Source organism: Oryzias latipes, chromosome 16 (genome assembly GCF_053564925.1).
Source record: "Oryzias latipes strain Hd-rR chromosome 16, Olatipes_Hd-rR_3.1".
Classification (NCBI taxonomy): Eukaryota; Metazoa; Chordata; class Actinopteri; order Beloniformes; family Adrianichthyidae; genus Oryzias; species Oryzias latipes.
Genome location: NC_136252.1, coordinates 12,150,822 through 12,173,664, shown reverse-complemented (window position 1 = coordinate 12,173,664; position 22,843 = coordinate 12,150,822). Strand labels below are relative to the sequence as shown.

General features: G+C 42.8%; 2 protein-coding genes across 3 annotated transcripts in view; both read right to left on the bottom strand.

The window, feature by feature from the left end:
• Positions 1–9,759: 9,759 nt before the first annotated feature.
• Positions 9,760–12,843, bottom strand: LOC101159410 (calcium homeostasis modulator protein 6). The gene is made up of 3 exons (XM_004085116.5): positions 12,049–12,843; positions 11,267–11,760; positions 9,760–10,958 (listed from the first exon to the last, which is right to left on the bottom strand). Exons 1-2 carry the CDS (start codon positions 12,580–12,582, stop codon positions 11,302–11,304), a joined length of 993 nt encoding a protein of 330 aa, XP_004085164.1. The 5' UTR covers positions 12,583–12,843; the 3' UTR covers positions 9,760–10,958; positions 11,267–11,301.
• A 6,450-nt stretch (positions 12,844–19,293) lies between these two features.
• rwdd1 (RWD domain containing 1) overlaps positions 19,294–22,843 on the bottom strand; it is a 15,981-nt gene continuing 12,431 nt past the window's right edge. For both annotated transcript variants that reach the window (XM_023964155.2, XM_004085115.5), the window contains exons 4-7: positions 22,110–22,253; positions 21,638–21,770; positions 20,102–20,164; positions 19,294–19,537 (exon numbers count right to left, since the gene is read on the bottom strand). In XM_023964155.2, the coding sequence (XP_023819923.1) occupies positions 19,425–19,537; positions 20,102–20,164; positions 21,638–21,770; positions 22,110–22,253 (453 nt within the window). In that variant the 3' untranslated portion in view covers positions 19,294–19,424. The remainder of the gene's footprint in view (positions 19,538–20,101; positions 20,165–21,637; positions 21,771–22,109; positions 22,254–22,843) is intronic.

The following is a 22,843-nucleotide window of genomic DNA, read 5'->3' as shown; positions in this document are numbered from 1 at the left end:
GTTCCTAAAAGTATTTCTTATGAAATTGGCAACATGATATTGTCAATAAAGCAAATATAGAAAATACATGTGGGAAGTAAGTAATATAAAGCAAAGACAGAAAAAGACAGATGCATTCTTTCATGTGTTGCTAGAGAAAGACTTCTTTACTTTTGTAGACTACTATTAGAATAATAACATGACATAATAACATGAAGTGCAAAATGTTTTACATTTGTGTGCAATTTATTTATTAACACATTGGTAATAGCTGAGACAGAACTTTCTCCTTCTGGAGATGTCTTTGTAATGTAATGTCATGTAATGTCATGGCTGCACGGTGGCGCAGTGGTTAGCGCTCTTGCCTCACAAAAAAAGGCCCCAGTTCTCCCCATGCATGTGTGGGTTTTCTCCGGAGCCTCCGGCTTCCTCCCACCATCCAAAACCATTCTTCATAGGCTAATTGGTCAACCTAAACTGTCCCTAGGTGTGAATGTGAGAGTGCGTGGGTGTGTGATTGAGGACACTCTACCCTGCAACAGACTGGCGAACTGTCCAGGGTGTCCCCTGCCGGGATAGGCTCCAGCAGCCCCGTGACCCCGAAAGGGAAAAACGGATTAGAAAATGAATGAATGAAAGCAAAGTTATTTGTAATGTAATGTTATTTAACTGACAAAATGTTGTTTTTCAACTAACAGAATGTTTAAATACTTTAAATAGCCTGATTGCTTAAAAGTTTAGTTGGCCTCAGCTGTACCATTGCGAAAGATACGCCTCTTTGGCTGAAAACATCAATAATAATAATAATAGCACCTTTCAAGATAAAATTCCCAAAGTGCTTCACAGTAAAACATGGTAAAACACAATAAAACACAGAAAACTGAGAAAATTAAGAAAATACTATCCCTCCATAAGTTTGGTTTTGGAGAAGCATTCATCAATTGGATCAAAATATTATATCACAACCCCAATGCATCAGTTAGAACTAATAAACAGACTTCAAACAGGTTTTTTCTTGGAAGAGGAACCAGACAGGGCTGCCCACTCTCTCCTTCTCTTTTTGCTATATTCATTGAGCCTTTAGCTGCAGCAATAAGACAGAATGAGAGCATTATTGGAATAAAAACCAAACACAGCCATCATAAAATTAGTCTTTATGCGGATGACATATTACTGTTTTTAAAGAATTTACATTCTGTAAATGAAACAGCAATGATCATAAATGAATTCTCCTCCATATCAGACTATTCCATTAATTGGAATAAGTCTGTTTTATTACCACTCAACAGGAATATGGAACAAAGACCCACAATTCCAGTTAAAACAGGAAATATCAAATATCTGGGTATCTACTTTTCCCCAAACTATCAGAACTGGTGCAGCTAAACCACACCCCATTACTGAAAAGCATACAGGACGATCTAACACGCTGGACCAACCTGCCTCTGTCACTTATGGGCAAGGTTGCCACGGGAAAAATGAAAATCTTACCCAAGGTTAATTATCTCTTCTCAATGATTCCCACACAACCGCCATTAAAATGGTTCAAAACATTAGACTCATCCATATCAAGCTTTTTATGGAACTGAAGGAATTTATTTTTTGTGGTTCTTATTTCTCCTAGGTTTTTATCTTATCTTTATTTCTTTGAAGGTTTTCTTTTCAGGTTTACTGTGTGTGGGTTTCAGTCATTTCAATTAAAAGGGACTTCCTGATAATTGCATATGTAAAGAGGTTTTGATGCTGCAGCGCCAAACTCATCCCCCTCCAGGAGAAAACAGTCTTTGATCTTCTAAGACCATCTGGAAGCCTTAACTGTAGATCTGACATGGACCAGAATTAAATTGTCTCCAGGATTCAATTTAAATCATGGGAAACCCTGGAGGTGTCAACTCGCATGACAAGGACAAAGGGTTGAGACTGACTGCCTGCGGAGAGGGATCCGGGCGGCTGTGCTGGACCCCCATGGGGACACCGTTGGTGGTCGGACAGTGGTCCGTCTTTGAAATAACCCCCCTGGACGTTTGAAGCAGGAAGCCAGGACCAAATGCTATAACTCCTAATATGGACGGATGGAGGTAAGCAGGCTCCCTGCCAGCCAATCCGAGCGTCCAGAGGAGGAGTCTGGACACCATGCTGTGCTACGAAGGAGGCGGCTGAAACCGAGATGTTAAAACAGCTGGATGGAGGAACTTTCCTTTGTTCCCAACAGGCTGACACGTTAAGACGTTTGTAATTTGGCGCTGTGCAAGCTCTGAAACTTTGGGAATCCGGATATCTGTTATATTTTGTTTTACTCTGTTTTTAGAAATATTGTTAGGGAAATAAATGTGTTAATCTTTAATCCGGCCGAGTTCCGTGGTTTCTCCTTCTCGACTTTATTGAACATGCAACAAGGAAAGTAATCTCAAAGCGACAGATTATACTTTTCCAACAGGAACAATAAACCTGCAAGAATTAGTCTAAAAACTTTAAAATCTGCAAAAAGCTGTGGAGGATTAGAATTACCTAACTTCCACAAATACTTTCTTGCAAATAGATTGCAATACATCTTAAAATGGTTAAAAAATAATCCAGAAACCAACTCATGGTTAGACTTGGAACAGGCGTTATGTGGAAAGATCAACCTGTCAGATCTTCCATTTATTAGCCAAACAGTTAAAAAACAGGATTGTTTCAAAAGTATTAATATAAATGCCACTTTAACAGCCTGGTGGGAATTTCTCAAAATATCAAAATCATCAATTCAACCGTGCAAAATGACACCCATCTGGAACAACCCGGACATCCTTATTAACAAAAAAATGATTCACTTCCCAGCTTGGCAAGCAGGGGGCATAAAACAACTAGAGCACGTAATTATTGATAGAAGATTCATAACTCCCCAGGAACTTCAAGACAAACATGGAATAAATAACTTCTTGGAATATCAGCAAATTAAATCAAGTATTACTAAAAAGTATAAATTTAAAGACGACGATTTAAAGCTACCAGATGTAGTTACCACTCTGATTAATTTTTCAATGAATAGAACTCTCTCCAAAATATACAAACTTTTATGTAATTTAGATAACAATATTGCCCTTCCAACAAAAAAATGGGATGCAGATTTGAGCATCAGCACAGTTGAAAGCTTCTGGTCAGAACTCTGTCTTAACACTTTTAAACTTACAAAAAGTCCAAATCTGCAACTAATCCATCTCAAAACTCTTCACAGAAATTACTACACTGGACAGAGGATGTTCAAGATGGGTCTCAATACCTCAGACATTTGCGAGCACTGTGATAATAATCTACCCGACAGCTACATGGACGCACTGTGGTTCTGCACTCCTGTCCAGGCTCTCTGGCAGCAGGTATGTGCCGATTTATCAGTCTGGCTTAAGGTTTCAATCACGGCCTCATCGTCACTTTGTGTGCTTGGTGACATGAGTGCCATCGATATAGAAGAAGGATTAGCATCTATCATTTTCATAACTCTTTGTATTGCCAAAAAAACTATTTTAATAAATTGGAAAAACAAGAAAAATATAAACATAAGTCAACACAGAAATCTGCTGTTTGATCATATCAGCTTGGAAAAAATGTCAGCCCAAAGCTCAAGTAACTTTGAAAGAATTCAGTCTCTCTGGTCTCCTGTGGTTGACTCCATGACTTAGGGGGTGGGGGGCTTGGTCGTCGCTGCTCCTTGCCCTTCTGCCGAGGTTTGGGGTGGGGTTCGGGGCCTCCGGTGCCTGGCCGGGGCGGTGGGGGCTCCGTTGGTCGGGGGGTCGGGTCCGGTGCCTGGGTGGGGCGGGCTGGGGCGCTGCGTGGTCCTCTGGGCTTGGGTGTGGGGGTGCGTGGTGGGGGGGTGGGGTGGTGGTCTGGCTTGGCTTGGGGGGGTGGTCCCTTTGCCTGCGCTGGGGGGGGTTGGCGGGGGGCCCTGCTCGGGGGGGGGGGGGGGGGGGGCAGCGGCGCCGGATGGGCTGCCCATCTGCACCTGGGGCTGGGATCGGCCCTTCCCTGGCTCTGGGAGGGGACGGGACAACCCTCTCGGGGCCCCCGGTCGCTCTGGGTGTCATCCGCTTCGGCTGCGGGGTCTGGGGTGGGGTGGGGTGGGGTGGGGGGCTTGTCGGCCCTGTCCTGTGGGGGGGCGTTCTGGGGGGGCCCATTATTGGTATGGGTCGGGGGGGCTAACGGGTCGGGGTCTCCGCTGAGGCAATCAGTGGTTGCCTCGGCCGGTTGGCCTCCTCGGTCCCGTCAAGGCCTGACCAGAGCTCCTCTAGGGCCGGCATCTGGGGGTGGGGGCCTGGGCTTGCTCCGGGGGGGGGCGACGCTTTCTGGCTCCTCTCTCTCTGTGTGGGGTGGGTAGTGCCGGGCCTGGGGTGTCGGCGCCTCCGGGGGTGGGGCCCCTGGGCTGGGTGGCCCTGGCCCGTTTGCTGGCGGGGGGGGGGGGGGGGGGGGGGGGGGGGGCTGGGGGACAGCTGTTTGACCACCGGAGGACAGTCTACCAGCTGTCCCCAACTTACCCCCTTCCTCATATACGCGAAGGGGGGTCTAAGGGCAGGGATGCCAGTATAGCATAGTCAGTTTGTTAGTTCATTTTAGTATTTTCCTATTGAACTCTTTGTATTCGTGATCCTTTTAAGTTCATGTTTTACTTCGAAGCCCATCGAGACGACTGTTGTTGTGATTTTGGGCTATACAAATAAAATTGAATTGAATTGAATTGAATATAACCTCATATTAGGGTGAGGGGGTGGGGGGTCTAGCCTGCGATGCGCCTTGGGGGGGGGGGGGGGGCTACTTGGCAGTGGCCCCCCTCCTATGGTTGCCGTATGGAGTGGGCCCCCCCTCTTTCGGTTTTATTTGCACCTTAGACATGTAGGGTCCTTGGTAGGGGGGGTGCTTGGACATCACTGCAAGCAAGCAGCAGATGTCCTCCTGGCACCCTACCCGCCAATTTTAACCGCACCTTAGACATTTAGGGCCCCTTGGTGGGGAGGGTGAGGGGACATCACTGTGAGTAATCAGGAGATGTCCCCTTAGTGCCCTACTCGCCAATTTTAACTGCACCCCCCTTAGTACACACGCCCCTCCCCCTTCAATATATACATTCCAACATAAACACACACACATGCACACACACACCCTCTCAAACACACGTACACGCACACACATTTTGCAAGGAAGGTGGGACCTGGGTCCATCTGTCCCCTATCCCTTGCCTGGTGGGGGGTGCGGGCCCCTTGGCGATGGCGGCCGTGTCCCTTGGGTGCCGGCTCCCTGGGCCCGGCGGTGCTCTCTCCGCACCGTGGGGGGGTTCATATTACACCTGAGCCGGGGGTGTTCGTGTCCCTGGGGGGTGGGTCCTGGTCCTTGCCCCTGAGCGCTGGGCCCCGCCAAAATTCCAACATGGCCGAGCCTGGTCGGGCCATATTTATAACACCCCTTGTGGGCCACCCTTTTTTCCCCGGGGTTCCCCCCTCCTGGACGGGGGCGGCGGGCCCCTGCCTTGCTACTCCCTGGACCAACCGTGGGCCGGGTGGGTGGCTGCCTGGAGTGCGGAGCGGGTCTCCCTTGGGGGGTCCTGGCTCGTACCTGGGGTTGGGGCGGGGGGGTGCCCGGAACTCCTGGGTGGTGGTGGGGTGCTCGTCTGGGGCTGTGGGCGTCCTTCTCCGGTGGGGCCCTGCGTTGGGCTCTTCCGGCGTGGCGGGGCTGCTTTCCTGGCTGGGCTGGGGCGGCGCTCTCTTTCCCTCCGCGCCTCCCTGCTCTCTGGCTCTGGGGGCCTCGCGGCAGTCCTGCTGGCCCTGGCCTGGGTGGCGGTCTTGGTCGCCCGGGGGGCGGCTGTTTCCTGCCTGTTCCTGTGTGGCGTTGGGGGAATTCCGGCTGCCGCTGCTGCTGCGGCGGGGTCTGGGTGTTGGGGTGGCTGGGCGCTCCTCCTCCTTCTTTTCACATTCCACCATCCATTTTAGAAGAACATAAACACTCACCTGAGCACAGGTGTTAGCTCACCTTTGCACTTATAGTTTGCATGATTGAATGAATGAAAGATTTCACACTAGTTGGTTTAAAGGCATAGGTATGCGTTCGTGAACACTATCTGTTTTGTGTACATGTTGACATGTGAACATTTTTTGCAGCTATCAGGTGTGTTGATAATATTTGAGTGTGTGTGAATAGGCCCCGCCCTTTTTGTACTACATTTGAACTGTACCGTAACGATAAACAACCAGTAAACCTGTCTGCTCTATGCTGCTTCATGGTCTTACCCCCCCCCCCCCCCCCCCCTCTGACATCCCTCCCTCTTCTTCCCTTCTTTCCTTTTCCGTCCGGTCCAACACCAAAGATTTTCAATCATGGTTGAAATGAATAAAGTTTGGCCTCAATTACAAAAGGGGTTTATTCAGACATACCTTTGGTTTGTCTGAAGATTAATAACCCCTCTTGTTAAAGTAAAATATGAAAAAAAAGAAAGAAAGAAAAGAAAATACTATTTAAAAAAAAAGGTTTTTAGCTGCTTTTTAAAAGAAAACACTGAGTCTGCAGATCTGAGGCTGAGAGGAAGGGAGTTCCAGAGGGATGGAGCCACTGCTGCAAAGGCCCTGTCACCTTTAGTCTTTAACCGGGTTCTCCTTACAACCAGCAGACCCTGGTCACATGACCTCAGGGACCTGCTGGGGGTGTACAGCTGCAAAAGGTCTTTTATGTAGACCGGTGCTTGGCTATTGAGAGCTGTGTCTGTTAAAACCAGGTTTTTAAAATGCACTCGGTAGCGGATGGGGAGCCAGTGCAGCCGGATTAACAACGGGGTGACGTGTGAAAACTTAGATGATTTAGTTAAAAGCCTTACAGCAGCGTTCTGGGCAACTTGGAGCCGATCTACAGATTTTTTGCTCAAGCATGTGAAGATGGAGTTGCAATAATCTAGACGAGATGAAATAAAAGCGTGGATGAGCATCTCCATCTCAGAACGTGACACAAATGGACTAGGTTTTGCTATGTTTTTTAGATGATAAAAACAAGAGCGTACAAGTGACCCGACATGAGAGTCAAGGGATAAAACCGGGTCTAGAGTTACCCCGAGGTTCCTGACAGACGGCTTGTTAAAGGAAGCAAGAGGACCAAGCCACTGGACTATCTGGGGGAGGCAACTGTCAGGAGCACAGACTAGAACCTCAGTTTTAGCTTCATTTAGTTGGAGAAAATTATCATTCATCCAACTCTTGACTGAATCCAGACACCTGCGTGAAATCTGTATTTTAAAAACATCCTGCGGTTTAAAAGACACAGAAAGCTGAATATCATCAGCATAACAATGATAAGAAATATTGTTAAAAGAACTTAAAATGTGCTGCAAAGGCAATAGATATAAAATGAACAATAAAGGTCCCAAAACTGAGACTTGTGGGACACCAAAAGGGAGGGATGTAGAAGAGGACTTAAACTTGGAAAATACAGAGAAAGATCTACCCGTCAGACAAGAGGAGAACCAGTTTAAAGCGGAACCAGATACCCCAACTCAATTTTTTAGCCTGTTCAGGAGGACATAGTGGTCAACAGTGTCAAATGCTTTCCAGTCTTCACTCTGATTGCCATCTTCATGATGCTCGTTCAAACAAGGCAAATCAACACCTTACACCTTAGCACCTTAAAGACAATTTATGCACACTTAAAGAAAAAAATATTTGATACCATTGTGTGGGTTAAAAGGTGATAAGGCACAGGGATTACAAAAACAAATAAATACATGTATCAAAAGGACGTAATTTCTGCACCATGTACCAAAAACTACCATGAACATTTTGTTCCCGACAGTATTTGGAGGAAAGGATGGAGTGTGACCCAAAAATGAATGTGAAATAATAAGATGCAAGAAGTTTCCTTTAAAATAATGCAGAAAATTTACCCCACCAATCAATTCATGCTAAGATACATTAAAACAGTTGACCCTAACTGTACCTTTAGCAAAGAACTTCCAGATACAATTGACCATCTTTTTGGAATTGTACTCCAAGTAGACTTTTTTGGAAAAAGTGATTACAATTCATCAAAAAACACATTCACTCCAACTTCACTCGGAAATTTGAACATGTAATTTTTGGCTTTCATAGTAAAACTTTGGACTCAAATGAAAAACTTATAATTAATCATATTATTATATTTGGCAAATGTTATATTCATGTATGCAAATTCTCTTCATCTTCTATTTTTTGCCCATATTAATAAAATGAAATTGAAATTTATCTCCATACTATCTGTACAGGCATTAATTAAAAAGCTATAAAAGTTGTAAAGCCATGAATGTTTTTGTGTAAAATGCATGTTATATGTATCCTCCCCTGGCATATTTGAAGTGGAAGGCTGTGGAAGCCTGAACCATCTGACCCAGACTACATGGTGGAGTGTAGTTACAGTGTCCTTTCACTGCACGTTTCTTAGGTTCATGCCCTGAATAAAATTTAAAACCCCTCTAATCACATTTGGCATAAATCAGCTGAACTAACTAATGCTTAAACTATTATTCCCTGATGAGCCAGAGACTACAGAAATATGTTACAGTTGCTGTAACAGTGCTGCGTGTTTTCTTCTTGCTTTCGTCTTTCAAGCTTCTTTCAGTTCTCCTGACAAAACAACGGAGAGAAAGTAGTTATATGGTTACTTTTGAGTCGCGTTATGAGACATACATACCTTTTTTCCATGTTGTTAAATTACGTGCAAGAATGTTTTGGTGTAAAATGCATGTTATATGTATGATCCCATGGCATATTTAAGGTTGACTTGACTTCTGCTCTTGTCTGTTAAATGCAGATTTCTTTTTCTCTGAAGTCTGGGGGTTTCTTTTCTTTCAATCTCCACACAGTAACTATTTGAAAAGCTTTGTTTTTTCTTACCTTTGCTAGCTTGGAGCAGCCTCTTTGAGAAATATTGATGTATTGAAGACATGTGACTGAGGTGAATGTCTTGAGAGAATCTGGTAAGTTTACAAAATAAAACCCTCAGACCAAGAAAATATTGAATAAATGCACGTCTAAAAAAGAAATTCCGGTCACATAGCTTCACCGTTGTGCTATCCTATAGGCACTTTAACGTTGGGAGTTGGGTCATCTAGACCCACTAGTAAGTGCGCTGAGCCTTTCTTCTTCAATGGTTTGTGATCTTCACTGGTGTCCATGGATTACATGAAATCTTTCCACCTTTATCCACCTTTGTCATGGTAGGGAGAACACGTCAATGTAAGGGTGCGGTCATCTAAGATAGCACAAGGGTTAAATGTTCTATATCACTGTGCTGGCTTCTTTGAAACAAACTATAGTTTCATCATCTGAACAAAAACAAGCGGTGAGAAGAGAATGGATGCTTTATTTAACCCATTGTGATGATCAGATCAGCATAATATCATGCGTTTCTAGGTCTGTTACTGTGTCAAGGTAACAGATTTGTGAAAATCATAGAAAGTCCAGGTCCAGCGGTTTTTGAATAGGACCTGCTCTAAGGTGGACTCAGTGCGTAAAATGTGAAATAAATCCTCCTTTTTCACATTTTCACAAATACTGAAATAATCTAAAACCTCCAGGTTGAATATTTTTCATCCACCTTCCAAATCTAATCCCATTTTGGGGTGTTAAGGATACTGGAGCCTATCCCAACCACTGTCAGTTGATGGCAGGAGGATGACTTAAAGTATTCAGTCAACCTGGGAAGCATGTTTTTGGACTGTGGGAGGAAGCTGGTGTGAACCTGGAGAAATTCCATAGCACGCAAAGGCCACACAGGAAAGAAGTGAATCAGAGAGAGTGCTGACCACTAGACCACTATGCAGCCTTCTGAATATGGCTTTTATTGGCAAAACTATAAATGTGTTACAACAGCATTACATATGGAAACAGCATTCTGGGGTTTCTTAGATCAGTGGTCTCCAATTGTTTTGAAGTTACAGACTGATTCCATGTCAGACAAGATTTTCATGGCTGATGCTGGCGTCTAAATGTTCCCAGAAAATATATTTTTCCTTAACAAAATGGTTTTCCCTCTGGTGAATAATTTACAGAATAATCATGAATAATCATGAATAATTTACAGAAAGTGAGGATTCAATATAGCCAAGTGTCTGATTTGTAAAAGTTCTTTCTGATCTGTGTTCATTCCTTAAAGGATTAATCTTCATCCTGTGTAAAAACTATCTGCAGTGGGTTTCAACTTTCTAAATACAACCAAATAAAAAGATCAAACTGTCACAATAACTGGTACTTTCTAGTTCCAGTGTATGTAATAAACTTGAATCTACTGCAAAAGTGACTTTAATAGCAGCATCCTCATAATAGAAGAGTCTGTTGCCATATATTATGCAGAGCAGACTCTGGACGTGGGAACAGCTGTTCCAGTAAATCCTTATTTCAAGGAAAGACTTCTGCTCTTGTCTGTTAACCCTTGTGCCCAATCTAGGCACCTTAACATTGGGAGTTGGGTCATCTTGACCCCACAAGACACTGCGCTGAAGGGTTAAATGCAGATTTCTTTTTCTCTGAAATCTGGGGGTTTCTTTTCTTCCAATCTAACTCTTTTCTCCACACAGAAATTATTTAAAGAGCTTTGTTTTTTTTCTTACCTTTGCTAGCTTGGAGCAGCCTCTTTGAGAAATATTGATGTATTGAAGACATGTGACTGAGGTGAATGTCTTGTGAGAATCTGGTAAGTTTACAAAATAAAACCCCTCTGAACCAGTTATTATTGAAAAAGTTTCTGTTATATATTTTATCCCCGCAGCCTGGTACCAAGGTAGCCATGGACCAGTACTGTTCTGCAGACCAGGCATTGAGAACCACTGGCTTAGTACATCCCTTTAGCAAATGATACAGGCAGATAAAAACAATGGACAGAAAAGGCCATAGCAACCACAAATCAAAGACGATAGTTTTTTTCCACTACTATTCAGACTTTAAAGCCTAACTTGACCGAACCCGTGGACATCATTCTTGAAGATCCCAAGAGCACCGGACCTGCAACAAAAACATAATTCTTCTTATGTATGTTGGTACACCAAGAGTCAATGATGACATGTCTTCTTAGCATGGGGCACTTCAAGTGCAGGATCAAATGTCCCTTGTGACATTCACAGTAGCACAATTCAGCCAATCTTTGTCGTCTAATGAGGAGCTGAGATTGTTGACATTTTTGCATTAATATAAAAATAGGAACAACAGAACATAAAGAAAGTCCAGTAAGAAACAATCAAAAATAAAAACTACAATAATACAAAGGAGAGAACGGGGTTCTCAGCTCGTTTTCTGTCTCCAAAGCAATTTACCTGAAGTCACGTCCTTGGGTTCAGCCGGTTCATCCTCATGTAGACACTGTTCCTCCATCCACACCTGGAGGTTTTTCAGCAGACTCATTTGACCTCAATAAAGGCGTCTTATCGGACCCTTTCTCCTCCCGCGTTTTTTCCACATATCGATGCAGAGTGCTGTAGATCTGGTCTTTGGGGCTGGACTTATTGAGCAAGGTAATCTTCTTCCAATCCTCTGTGCTGGGGGTGACAATGTTTGCCGGCGGGCGTCTCGTCGAGGGCGGGGTCGGGGTCTCGGCGGGGTCTTGGATCTTAAAGAAGATCTTCAGGTTCCTTTCTGCAAGCTCTTTGGCATGTTTACTTGAGTAGTCATCCATGAGGTGTTCCTCCTCCTCAACATAATCGTTCCAAAACTTTAGCTGCAGGTAGCTGATGGGGGAGAAGCAGCGAGTCACACAAATCCCCAACAGGCTGGACATCATGATGGAGGCGATGACCAGCCAGCCCAGAATCTGTAGTCACAAACAAGCATTACTCAACACTGCTACAAAACATAGAAAGACTGTTGACAACATGCTTCCCAAGAAAGCACAATGTTCTTTCATGTTCTTCTCAACATCAACCGCAATTTGTCAATCCGCACGTCTCACAGTGGCTGTGGTGCTGTCAACGCCGTGTGGGAACATCAGTCAACAGTTCACATGACGGGCAAAGAAACCAAAGATGCTGACGTCCCTTAAACTGATACTATAAGCAGTAATAATTCATGTTTCTTTGAATATTTTGGGCGAGTATCTTACCTGAGAATGAGCTCTGAGTGTTAGCAGAACTTCCTCGCTTTCATTTCCAGCACTTTTACAAGGAAACATTTGCAGCTTTGTAAGGCATTCGGCTTCAGAGTTCACCCCCCTGCAAACATTCTTTCTGTACCTGGTGGAGTTGGCCCCCGTCATGGCACACTCATAATAGCTGCCACGCAGCAGAGCCACAGCAATCCAAGTAGACGGCGCCACCAGTGCATAAACACTGATTTTGATGACAGTCACTCCCATGCTCTTCAGATTCCTCCACTTACATAGCTTTGGGTTGCGATGGCAAAACCCTGTTGTCAGTTTCCAAGTGTTATTGCTGAGCATGACGCCAAGCAGCAGCAATGCCAGGGCTGGCACCAACAGAAAGACTAAGCCGTAGATAAAATTCAGCTCATTGCAGGGACATTTGAAGGCTACCGATGAGAAGATCTGCTCTCCACACGCCGTTATCAGAGCAAGCAATCCATATCCAAAGTTGGTTTGTTTGCTGGCAAATTTAAGAATTGGCTGAATCGTTTCCATGTCTGTACAGTGATAGAGCAGACACAGAAATATGAGATCAGTTTCATTTTCACCTTTTTTACATGTGGTGACTTCCTGAAAGCAGCGTGAAAATAGTTTCAATCTTTGCAATCTGATGACAGTAAACAGGATTACTTTACACCTGTATTCCAGAAAGCAGGTTATGTGAGGTAGCTCGATAAGTTTGATGGTAAGGAAGCAGATAACCTCAGCTTTCAGTACCAAAAACAGCGGTATGTTCCAGGGTATGTCAAGTTGCCATAGCAACTCATGCTCTCATCATAACCTGTTCTAGACCAGGTTTAGTTGAAGATAAGTTGGTTTCAGAGAGGTTACGGAGCATGGCGTGCCCATTTGAAAAATATTTAGTGAATATACAAGCTCAGATAATACTTTTTCCACCGTGAGAGGGTGATAAGACCACATATGGATGTTGGAAAATATAAACCTTTTTACTTTGATCTAACTTAATTATTTGCTTCAGTTAAGATAAATAATTTTTTTAGTTCAGTCAACTTAAAAATAACACGTAGTTATCAGACAGTTTTTTAACTTTAATTCAAATAAATTCAATTAAGTAGGTGTAACAGTGGCTCAGGTGGTTGAGCGGGTCGTCCAATTATCGAAGGGTCGGCGGTTCGATTCCCCGCTCCCACCAGCCAAATGTCAAGACACTTCACCCTCCTTGCCTCCAGTGTGGCCTCCACTGGCGTGTGAATGTGCATGGATGATCCCAGTGATGGTCAGAGGGGCCTTAGGCGCGAAATGGCAGCCACGCCTCTGTCAGTCTGCCCCGGGGCAGCTGTGGCTACAACAGTAGCTTACCATCACCAAGTATGAATGAGGAGTGAATGAATAATGGACACAATGTAAGCGCTTTGAGCGTCTGGAAAAGCGCAGAAAAATCGAATCCATTATTATTATTATTAAACTTTGTTTGTATTGACAGTGCAAGGAATTGTGGGATACCATTCCCTTTGCCTGTCTGGATGCATTGGAGTTTAAGTGTGGGTTTTTGTCCAAATGTGTTTTGTTGTTTAGCTGTTTTACTGTGTATTGTTTAGTAATATTGCCCTGTTATGTTTAATTCTTTCTGCACCATGAGTGAGAGGGAAGGAGAGGATGATCACCAAACCCCTTGTGCAGAATAATGTGGCAAGAGCTGAATTTAAAATTAGAGTCATGATAAAGAAACGAAGGCTTCATATTGGAAATCCACATCATTGTTTTAAATGTTGTAAAAATGAGAATATCTACAGGCTTAGAATTTGACATATGAGAGTTCAAGAAAAACAATAAATTAAGATGGAATTGAATTGGAATAATATGACATTTAGTTAGAAAAATATGTAAATTTGAGTTTTTTTAAACAATTGTTAAGTAGGAAAGACATAAGAAATTAGGTTGACTAAAAGTTAACTCAATTACTAGTTACCAGTTGAAGTCATTCATTTAAGTTGTGTGTAAATAAATACACTGACCAAAAATATAAACGCAACACTTTAGTTATTGCTCCCATTTTTTATGGTATGAACTCAAAGATGTGAAACATTTTCCACATACACAAAATAACCAGTTCTCTGAAATATTGTTCACAAATCTGTCTAAATCTGTGATAGTGAGCACTTCTCCTTTGCCAAGACCATCCATCCCACCTCGCAGGTGTGACATATCAAGATGCTGATTAGACAGCATGATTATTGCACAGGTGTGCCTTAGACTGGCCACAAGAAAAGGCCACTCTGAAATCTTCAGTTGTATCACACAGCACAATGCCACAGATGTCGCAAGTTTTGAGGGAGCGTGCAACTGGCATGCTGATAGCAGGAATGTCCACCAGTGCTGTTGCTAGGGAATTGAATGTCCATTTCTCCACCATAAGCCGTCTCCAAAGGCAATTGTGCAATTGTGGTGGTGAAAGGCCAACCCCACCTCTCAGCCTGTCCATTTGACTGTAGCAAAGTGGGACTGGAGGTGGTGTGTTTGAAAGCCCATGCAGTGCTGAAACCTCCATCTCCTGGCTCATCAGCTGTTTACCATTGTCTGAGAATAACTCATCTGTATCCCAAGTCTTTCAAAATAGTCTTGAGTGCCATAATGATGTGTTTGCCTGTGATTTCACTTAGTTTGACAATCTCTGGAACCTTTGAAAAATAATCCACTCAAGTGAAACAAATCTTCCTTTTGAATATCTCTTTTGAATATCTTCAAAATCTTCTTTGAATATCTTCAGTGGCTCATGATCGCTTACTACATGGACATGTCTTTAATATCGATATTGATGGAACTTCTCGTACCCAAAAATTATACCAAGGAATTCTTTCTCAATTTGGAGATAATGTTTTTGACAGACAGTTAGTGCCCTGGAGCCATATGCTACCGGCTGTCCTTACTAAACACGGCTCTATCCTCTGGTGCAGGCATGTTTTGAATAGCTCCGACCTTTTCTGGGTATGCTTGAGTCCCTGCTCACTGAGCACATGTCCAGTGTAAGTGATTTCAAAACGTCATCCTTATCTTACACTTACTTTTATTCAGTTTTAGATTGATGTTTCAAAACCAGTCTACACGTTTACAGTCGTGGTGCTCAATGTTCTTTCCCCAAACTAGGATGTCAGCTATTACGTTGATCAGACCCTCTAGCCCTTCTGACTATGCATCTCTGGAACACTTCTGGTGCTGAGGAAATACCAAATGGGAGTCCCAACCAGCTGGATTTCCCCAAAATCCATGTTTTGCATCCAAAACTGAAAAATATCTGGCATTTGGCATCTCCGCTACCATTTCCTCAATTTTTTGCAGTGGATAATGCTCTCTCTGAATGGCAGCATTCAGGTCTTGTGGGCCAATGGGAATACAAACTTCGTTAGGTTTTGTTACAGTCACCATACTATTCACACACTCCATGGGTTCTGTTTGTTTGGTTATCACTCCTACGCTTTCCATTCTTTTCAGCTCTGTTTCAATTTTGTCTTTCAGAACAACAGGCACTTTCCTGGGTGCGTGAACGACTGGACTAACATCTGGATCTGTCTTGATGTGATGTAGTCCTGGTAAACAGCCTTATCCAGTGTTGAGATCCTCATAATCAAGAATGTCCCTCTCCGTTTTAAACACATACAGTGTCATGTGTAACTTCATTACATGCATTAATGCTCATACAGAAACGGACACACACCATCACGTCTTAATCATATCTATACAAATTGACAGTATCTATGTATGCTACCTGCCACACAATACTCCGACTGACACCTCCTCGTGCACACAGACATGAACACATGGGACTACACGTCTAACAAATAGACAAATAAAACATCTACCATGCCCGTGTTTAACCAGAAGGAATGAGCATGTCAATTGAATGACTATGTGTTTCCTGATGTGTACTTGATCACACTGAATACTTCATACCAGACCCCACCGAGGGAACGGTGTGGGAGGTCACGCCCCCAGCCGAGGCGCAAAGGGAGCAGAGAGCGCACAGGGCTCACCCATGGAGGGACCTCCCCCCAGGTGTCCCAGGCTCAGACCCACGACTCAACCACTTGAAGCATACACAGGCGAGAGGCACGCAACGGTCCTGAGCCCCTCCTGCCCAAACCCCCAGAAGCGAGCCAGAACAACCTACAACTAGCCCATCGATCAGCCCCACTAAGACGGACAGCAGGAAGAGGCCGGTAACTTTATGTAAACTTCATCAACAGTAAATATGCTTAAAACCATGACAGAGAGCGCCTTGAAATGAGTATGCAAAAGTTCTGAGTCACAGACTTTTTTTAAACCAGGTAAAACAGCCCCTGCAGCATTTGCTTCATCAAGTGATTGTTCCCATGACAAGTACATGGCTGTTCCTGTTGAATGATTAAGGTTAGGGTGAGAATTTAAACAAGAGAAAAGTGTAAACATGTTCATGTCTTTCTGAGAAAAGTGTAGAAAGTGTGTATTGAGGAGTCATTCTACTTTGCGGCTTTTACCTAAAACGTTTTTTTTTTCAGAACGTAATGCCTGTGATAAATGAGGGAATGCTGTACTGGCAAAAAGGTTAGATAAGCCAAACAGGTATCCAGAATACAGGTCTTTTTTGTTCAATAGAAAGACAAGGTTGTTTGTCTCATCTCACAGAAGGTGGTATTCAAAGAAAACAATCTGCACTGACACAAGTATGATAGCTTGCAGGCAAATCTGAGGAGACAAATACTCCAAGCTAACATGTGGACTATTAGTTCACTTTTGTAAACTACACAAAGCTCGGCTAAACCAGTCAGCAGTTCGGGTTGTTCAGCGGGGAAACGTTTTACTGATGGAGAATTTGTCAATAAATGTTATGGAGGAGGAGGTGTGTCTCGAGAAGAAAGCTGTGGTCAGTCTGTCGGCGAGTACAATCACCAGATGCATTGAAAGAGTTAGGGGTCATGCATAAATATGTCCAGCTGCAGCAGAAGACAAAATAATTTATTTCATTAGTATTGGATGAGAGCACAGATGTGCAGGACTGGGCGCAGCTGCTCATTTTTAATGGTGAAGTTTAGCACAAAATATGAGAGGTGGGAGAAGATGATGGCCTTCCAAAGTCTCAGAGGGGAGAGGATGACGGATGACAGCTATTATTTTATCCTGAAGATTGCAGAGAGGGTTATTAGTATTTGAATAGCTTTGGTTTTCTGGAAAACCGTAAATGTAACAGTTACACTCTTTCTGTTACAAACTGACCTCAGCCCCACATGAGACAAGAAATAAGTTACGTGGCCCTCGCAAGAAAAGGTTTGGGGACCGCCGATCTAACAAACTGGGAAAACTGGGCTTGGGCAAAGTGACTGCAATAAAGTCTCTATGGTCCCCCATAACCAGCTTTAAAATTGTTTTAAACATTACTCAGTTTTAAACAATTACTCCAGTTTCTTCTGGAACAATAAACTAGCAAGAATGAATTTGAAAACTTTAAAATCGGAAAAAAACTGTGGAGGCTTAGAATTACAGAATTTTCACAACTATCTTCTCGCCATCAGATTACAGTCCACAAGACTCATCTGGTACAACCCAGACATCCTCATGAAACAAAAAGATGGACACTTCTAAGTAGAGGGTGTGACACTTTTCAAATCTTTTTTAAAAAGTAAAAAGTCTGACAGATCTCTCGTGAAGTTTGCACTGTCAGCGCTGCAATTCTTAAGAAAGTAAACTGAATTTATTGAACACTTCTCTTAACCTCATTCCATTTTTGTGAGATCCTGAAAATTAAACACTGCCCTCTTCAGATGGCTGTTTTTTTCCAGCATCCTTGAAGACAGCTTTAACTCTGGACAGGAGCAACACAGATTGTGTTGTGTGTGTTGTGCTATCTTAGATGACCCCACCCTTACATTGACGTGTTCTCCCTACCATGACAAAGGTGGAAAGATTTCATGTAATCCATGGACACCAGTGAAGATCACAAATCATTGAAGAAAAAAGGTTCAGAGCACTGTCTAGTGGGTCTAGTAGATGACCCAACTCCCAATGTTAAAGTGCCTAGGATAGCACAAGGGTTAATTAAGTCCAGTCCAATACTCAATCTGTCATTTTTAAGTAAAACAAAGAAAGCATCTTTTTTTTTTAACCATTGAGGCAAATATAATATTTGAACAGTATCAGTCCAGTTTTAAATCACTTTATAGTACAAAGGCCTCAGGCTCAATGTGGACCATCAAAAAGCTTCTGTCCTTGTTTAATTTGACCTTGGACAGTTCATCATCCCATACTTTCATCCAGACTGCATGATGGGGTTAGTCTATGGCACTGTCTCAAGTATGTTTAAGTCATGTGGTGGACCACAAGGTTTTATTTTCAACCTTGTTTACTTGTACATACTACAACTGGATGATGTCATCAGGAGACATGGCGGCAGGGTCATTGCTGTGGACCTAGTTCTTTTCAGCTTGAAAGGACCTGGTTTCTAACATAAAACAGAATATTTTAGGAGAGGCTGGTTTGGCAGGAAGTTGAAGGATGCAGAAAATACTCATGAAGCCTTTCTGCCATCTGAAAAGGCTTTCAGTGAGCTCTGTTACTGTTACAGCTGGTTTACTGAGTTCTGGAATCAAGGTTTTCTGATAATCAATACATTTCTGTAACTTTATATTATTATTATTTATTGCTATATCAAATAATCTGGATTTAGATGTTAAGTCTTTGATTAATACAACTATGTAAAAGAAAAAAACTAGATAAAAGTAATTAGAAAAGTAGATTACTTTTTAAGTTCCCAGAAAAATTCAAGATGATTTGATTTTGACTCTAAAACTCCATAGTTCCTGTTTTCCAGTATCTTTGGGTGTTTCCTAAGCAAGTCTTCAAAACATTCAAACTGCTGACTCCATGTGAGTCAAAGTGGCAGTTTTCCTGGACAGGTCTTCAGCTCCCCCTTATTGTTCCCGGTCCACCTGAAGACCACATGGATCCTTTTTCATGGTTTTGGTGCCGTTAGCTCCACTGATGTGCGTGCTGCATCATCGCTTCAATCATTGTCTTCACTTTTATTACCTGTTTGTATACCCCCACGCAGACCATCATCCCCAAACCAGATTGAATTCAATAATACAGATGTATCTGCAGTCAATAATCTCCCATATTTCAGCCCTTCAAAGTATAGAAACGACATCACACTGTTCAAGGCGCTGCCTCCCTCCTGGACAAACCTGCATTTCAAGAAGCAGCACTTTTCAGACAGGATTTCACTGCAAACTTTAATGTTCTGGGAACAGAAATTAATTCAAGGCTGACGACAGAAGTCTTTAGAAATGAGTAGAGAAAACCGTGCTCAGTAGCAGAACTGGTTCCGACAGTCCACTGAGGTCCTGGAGTCAGTCATCATCACTGCCAATCTCTAAAGGAGCAAAGTCGGGATCATCTTCTTCCAAGTCCAGGTCCTCTATTTCCTGGAACAGCGACTCGTCCACCTCAACGCTGTTCCCAGCTACAAAACAAGAATACAAGCTGCTGTTAGAACAGAGAAGTCAACAGCCAGCAGGACCATTGGAACTCCAGTGGACCTTCAGGCTCCACAGCCTTCTGAATCCTGAAATAACAGCAAACACCTCAAACAAACAAACAAAGTCTGTGCCCGTCTATAGAGAACTCGCTGCAGACTGGTAAGGCACTAGTTCAAGTCAGCAGATACGCAGAGGTGGGACCAAGTCATTGTTTTGAAAGTCACAAATAAGTCTCAAGTCTTTGTCCTCAAGTCCTGGGTCAAGTCTCAAGTCAAGATCCAGTTCTACTGCTGAATGGTTTTAGTCCTTTCAACAACAGAGTAACAATATTTGCACAGACCATGTGTGCTTTTAAAAACTGGAACAATTTAGAAAAAACGTTTCTTTCTCACGGTCTAGTCTACTCGTCAACACTCTCCCTACAGAAATCCATGTTTGTGTTGGATCTTAAATATCTTCTGTGACTGATCTGCAAACTTAAAGCTGTAACAGAGAGAATTACATTCACGGTTTAATATTTACAGAAAATATGAGTTTAACAAATTTACCATCTTCCAGGAACTGAATGTCAGATGTGTCCAGGTTGTGATCCCTCTCAAACAGCTGTTTACCTGTGGGGCCAAAGGTCACATTTTTAAGCCAGATTCATCTGAAAAAATAATTAGGCTAACCTGTAAGACATCTGAGTTTACTGGAGAATCGGCTTCCCATAAACAAAGTCAAGCTTTCCTGAATAAGGCAGGATTAACCGCAAGGAAGTTTAACTTACTTTTTACAGTCAGATTTACCTGTTCCAGGTAGAAGACAAAACCATTGGCTTTTTTTTCAAAGGGCCAAGTTTACCTGGGAGAAAGTTAAGGTGTTCCTAAAACGCTAAGTTTAAAAAGTAGAGTTGAGTTGACCTGAAAGAGTGAGATATACCGGAGTCTCAAATTTACCTGTAACAGTCCGATTCAAACATTTACTGAAGAGACCATTTTCCCAGTAAGCATTCTAGAATTTCCTGTAAAACAGGTTTACAAGAATCTGAATTTTCTGGACACACCTGATCCAGATAAGGAGCAGCAAGTCGGAGACTGTTAGCTGGAGAACAAGCAAAGCAACAGCTATCCAACTGAAATAACCCGGGGTTCTCCATTATAGAAATAGATAGACCGTTTTCAAGTGCTGCTATCCCACCTCCTTTTCATTTCCCCCTACTTTTTAAATCTGTGTCAGGCAGACGCACTGCAGTTTAGGATTTTGTCTTGACGCCATGTTTCTGTGAAATGCACCACACTGCAGTAACAATGCTTCCCAAGTGGCTCTATATTATGCTTATTAGCAAGAAATGCAATATTATAATATGGCTGATGGAAGAAGTTTAAACTTCTTCCCTCCAAAGTGTCTATTACTCCAAAACCAAGACATTTTTACAGTTGAGTAAATGAGGTTTGCCTGTTTATTTATTAGTTTGACCAGAACACTGGTCAATAAAAAAGGATCTGCAAATGCACCAGAGTTCACAAAAAAGGATATTTTTCATCTGCTGTTCAACTGTGATTTATAAATAATATAGGGATAAACCTACCTGAAACAGTCAGATTTGCTAGTTCAATAAAGTTCATAGTGTCTGTATTATTAACTAACTTCTTAGGTTCTTCTATTATCAGACACGCTTGGGTTTTTTTTTTTTTTTCCCACATCCCTTACATGTTTCGACGGATGTCTTCCGTCTTCGTCAGGTGTCAGATGTGTGAAAACAAACAAACAAACGAACACAACCGTGTCTGATAATAGAAAAACCTAAGAAGTTAGTCAGATTTACTTGTGGCAGAATATCCTTTACCTGACTCAGACCAACCGGCGGGAGTTGGGTTCACCAGGGAATTTAACTAAGAGTCCACTTCACCTGTGACAGTTAGGTTTACTTTAACCAATTTAGGTTTACTTGAGAAAGAGACAAGTTTACATTAAACTGTAAGGTTCCCCCAGAATAGTCAGATTGACCTGAATTAGAGTCATTTCATTAGAGTGAAGCTTCTCTGTGACAGTGAGGTGACCTGTCAGTAGACCAGGTTCACCTGTGATTAAATTGAATTTACCTGTGACTTTGGGTTTTCCACTCTGCTCTTCTTCTTTCTGTCTTTTTCTCCGAAGCTCTGCCATATCCAAATCAAACCTAGCCTTCCATGCCAGGAAATTCTCAATAGTGACTATTGTACCATGGAAGGCTACCTGTCAAACAGAAGTTTATGTGAGTCATATACTATCTGCACAAACAGTTAAGTTTCTCTTTATAGTCCCTGCAACACGTACAGTGAGATTCAAAGTGCAGTGCATTTACATTATGAGCAAATAGAGGGTAAAGAAAAATAATGAAGTAGCATGAAGGTTCTTTAGTCTGAGATCCAACAGCTCGCTGAGGAAAACAGTCAAACAACTCGGGCTGTAAAGAATGTGAATAATCCAGTGGACCAGACGGATGTGTTGTCTACACCTGGAATCATGTACCTTTGGTTTAAGACATGTGCTACAAGTGATAGTAAATGTAACAAGAATGAGTCCTGTCATTACCTTCTCTGCTTCTTCTGCCTCCTTTTCTTTCTGCCGCTTCTCCTCTTCCCGCCTGTTCTTCATCAAATCTACAATTTCATTGAGTCTCTCCTGAACAGCCGTCACCAGGGAAAAGATCATCACCATGCCAAGGTTGGCCTCGGCCTGCACACAACGACAAACAGTTCAAAAACACGGGCTGCTGGGAAATTATGAACTACCCAAAGGACTCAGATTGTCCAGTAAAAAAACAAAAGCATGCAGGCAAAGATGGTCATGGCTCCGCTTTGCACCCCAAATGATCATTCTACAGTCGTCTGTGGCCGTAATGCAATACTGTCAGTCTTTTTATTCCTGTGACACCAGAAGTCCAATCTCTATTCATTTTCACTGAGACAGGGAGAGTCTGAGGAACAGCACACTCTGGTGGTCGTAACTTTCTTTTTTTTTAAAGCAATAGCAGCAGGTGCAGACAGTAGATGATCAAATTTTTTCTAAAAAAACAAAAAAGATTTGTCTGCAAACATCATAGTCCATGGTGATTCCTGTCTAACCTCATCTGTAGCCTGTCTATCACAATGCAAACAGGAAGGGGCTCAGAGCTGATCCCTGATGTAATCCTACCTACACCTTGAACTCCTCTGTCACCCCTACAGCACACCTCACTACTGTCTTACAGCCTCATACATGTCCTGAACTGCTCTAACATACTTCTCTGTCACTCTAGACTTCCTCATACAATACCACAGTTTTTC

What these genes read in the sequence shown, in the direction of transcription:
- LOC101159410 (XM_004085116.5), bottom strand. Translation starts at nt 12,582, where the DNA reads ATGGAAACGATTCAGCCAATTCTTAAATTTGCCAGCAAACAAACCAAC. An exon ending in CACTCAGAGCTCATTCTCAG is followed by an intron (nt 11,761 to 12,048) that starts GTAAGATACTCG and finishes TTGTGACTACAG; the next exon opens with ATTCTGGGCTGGCTGGTCAT.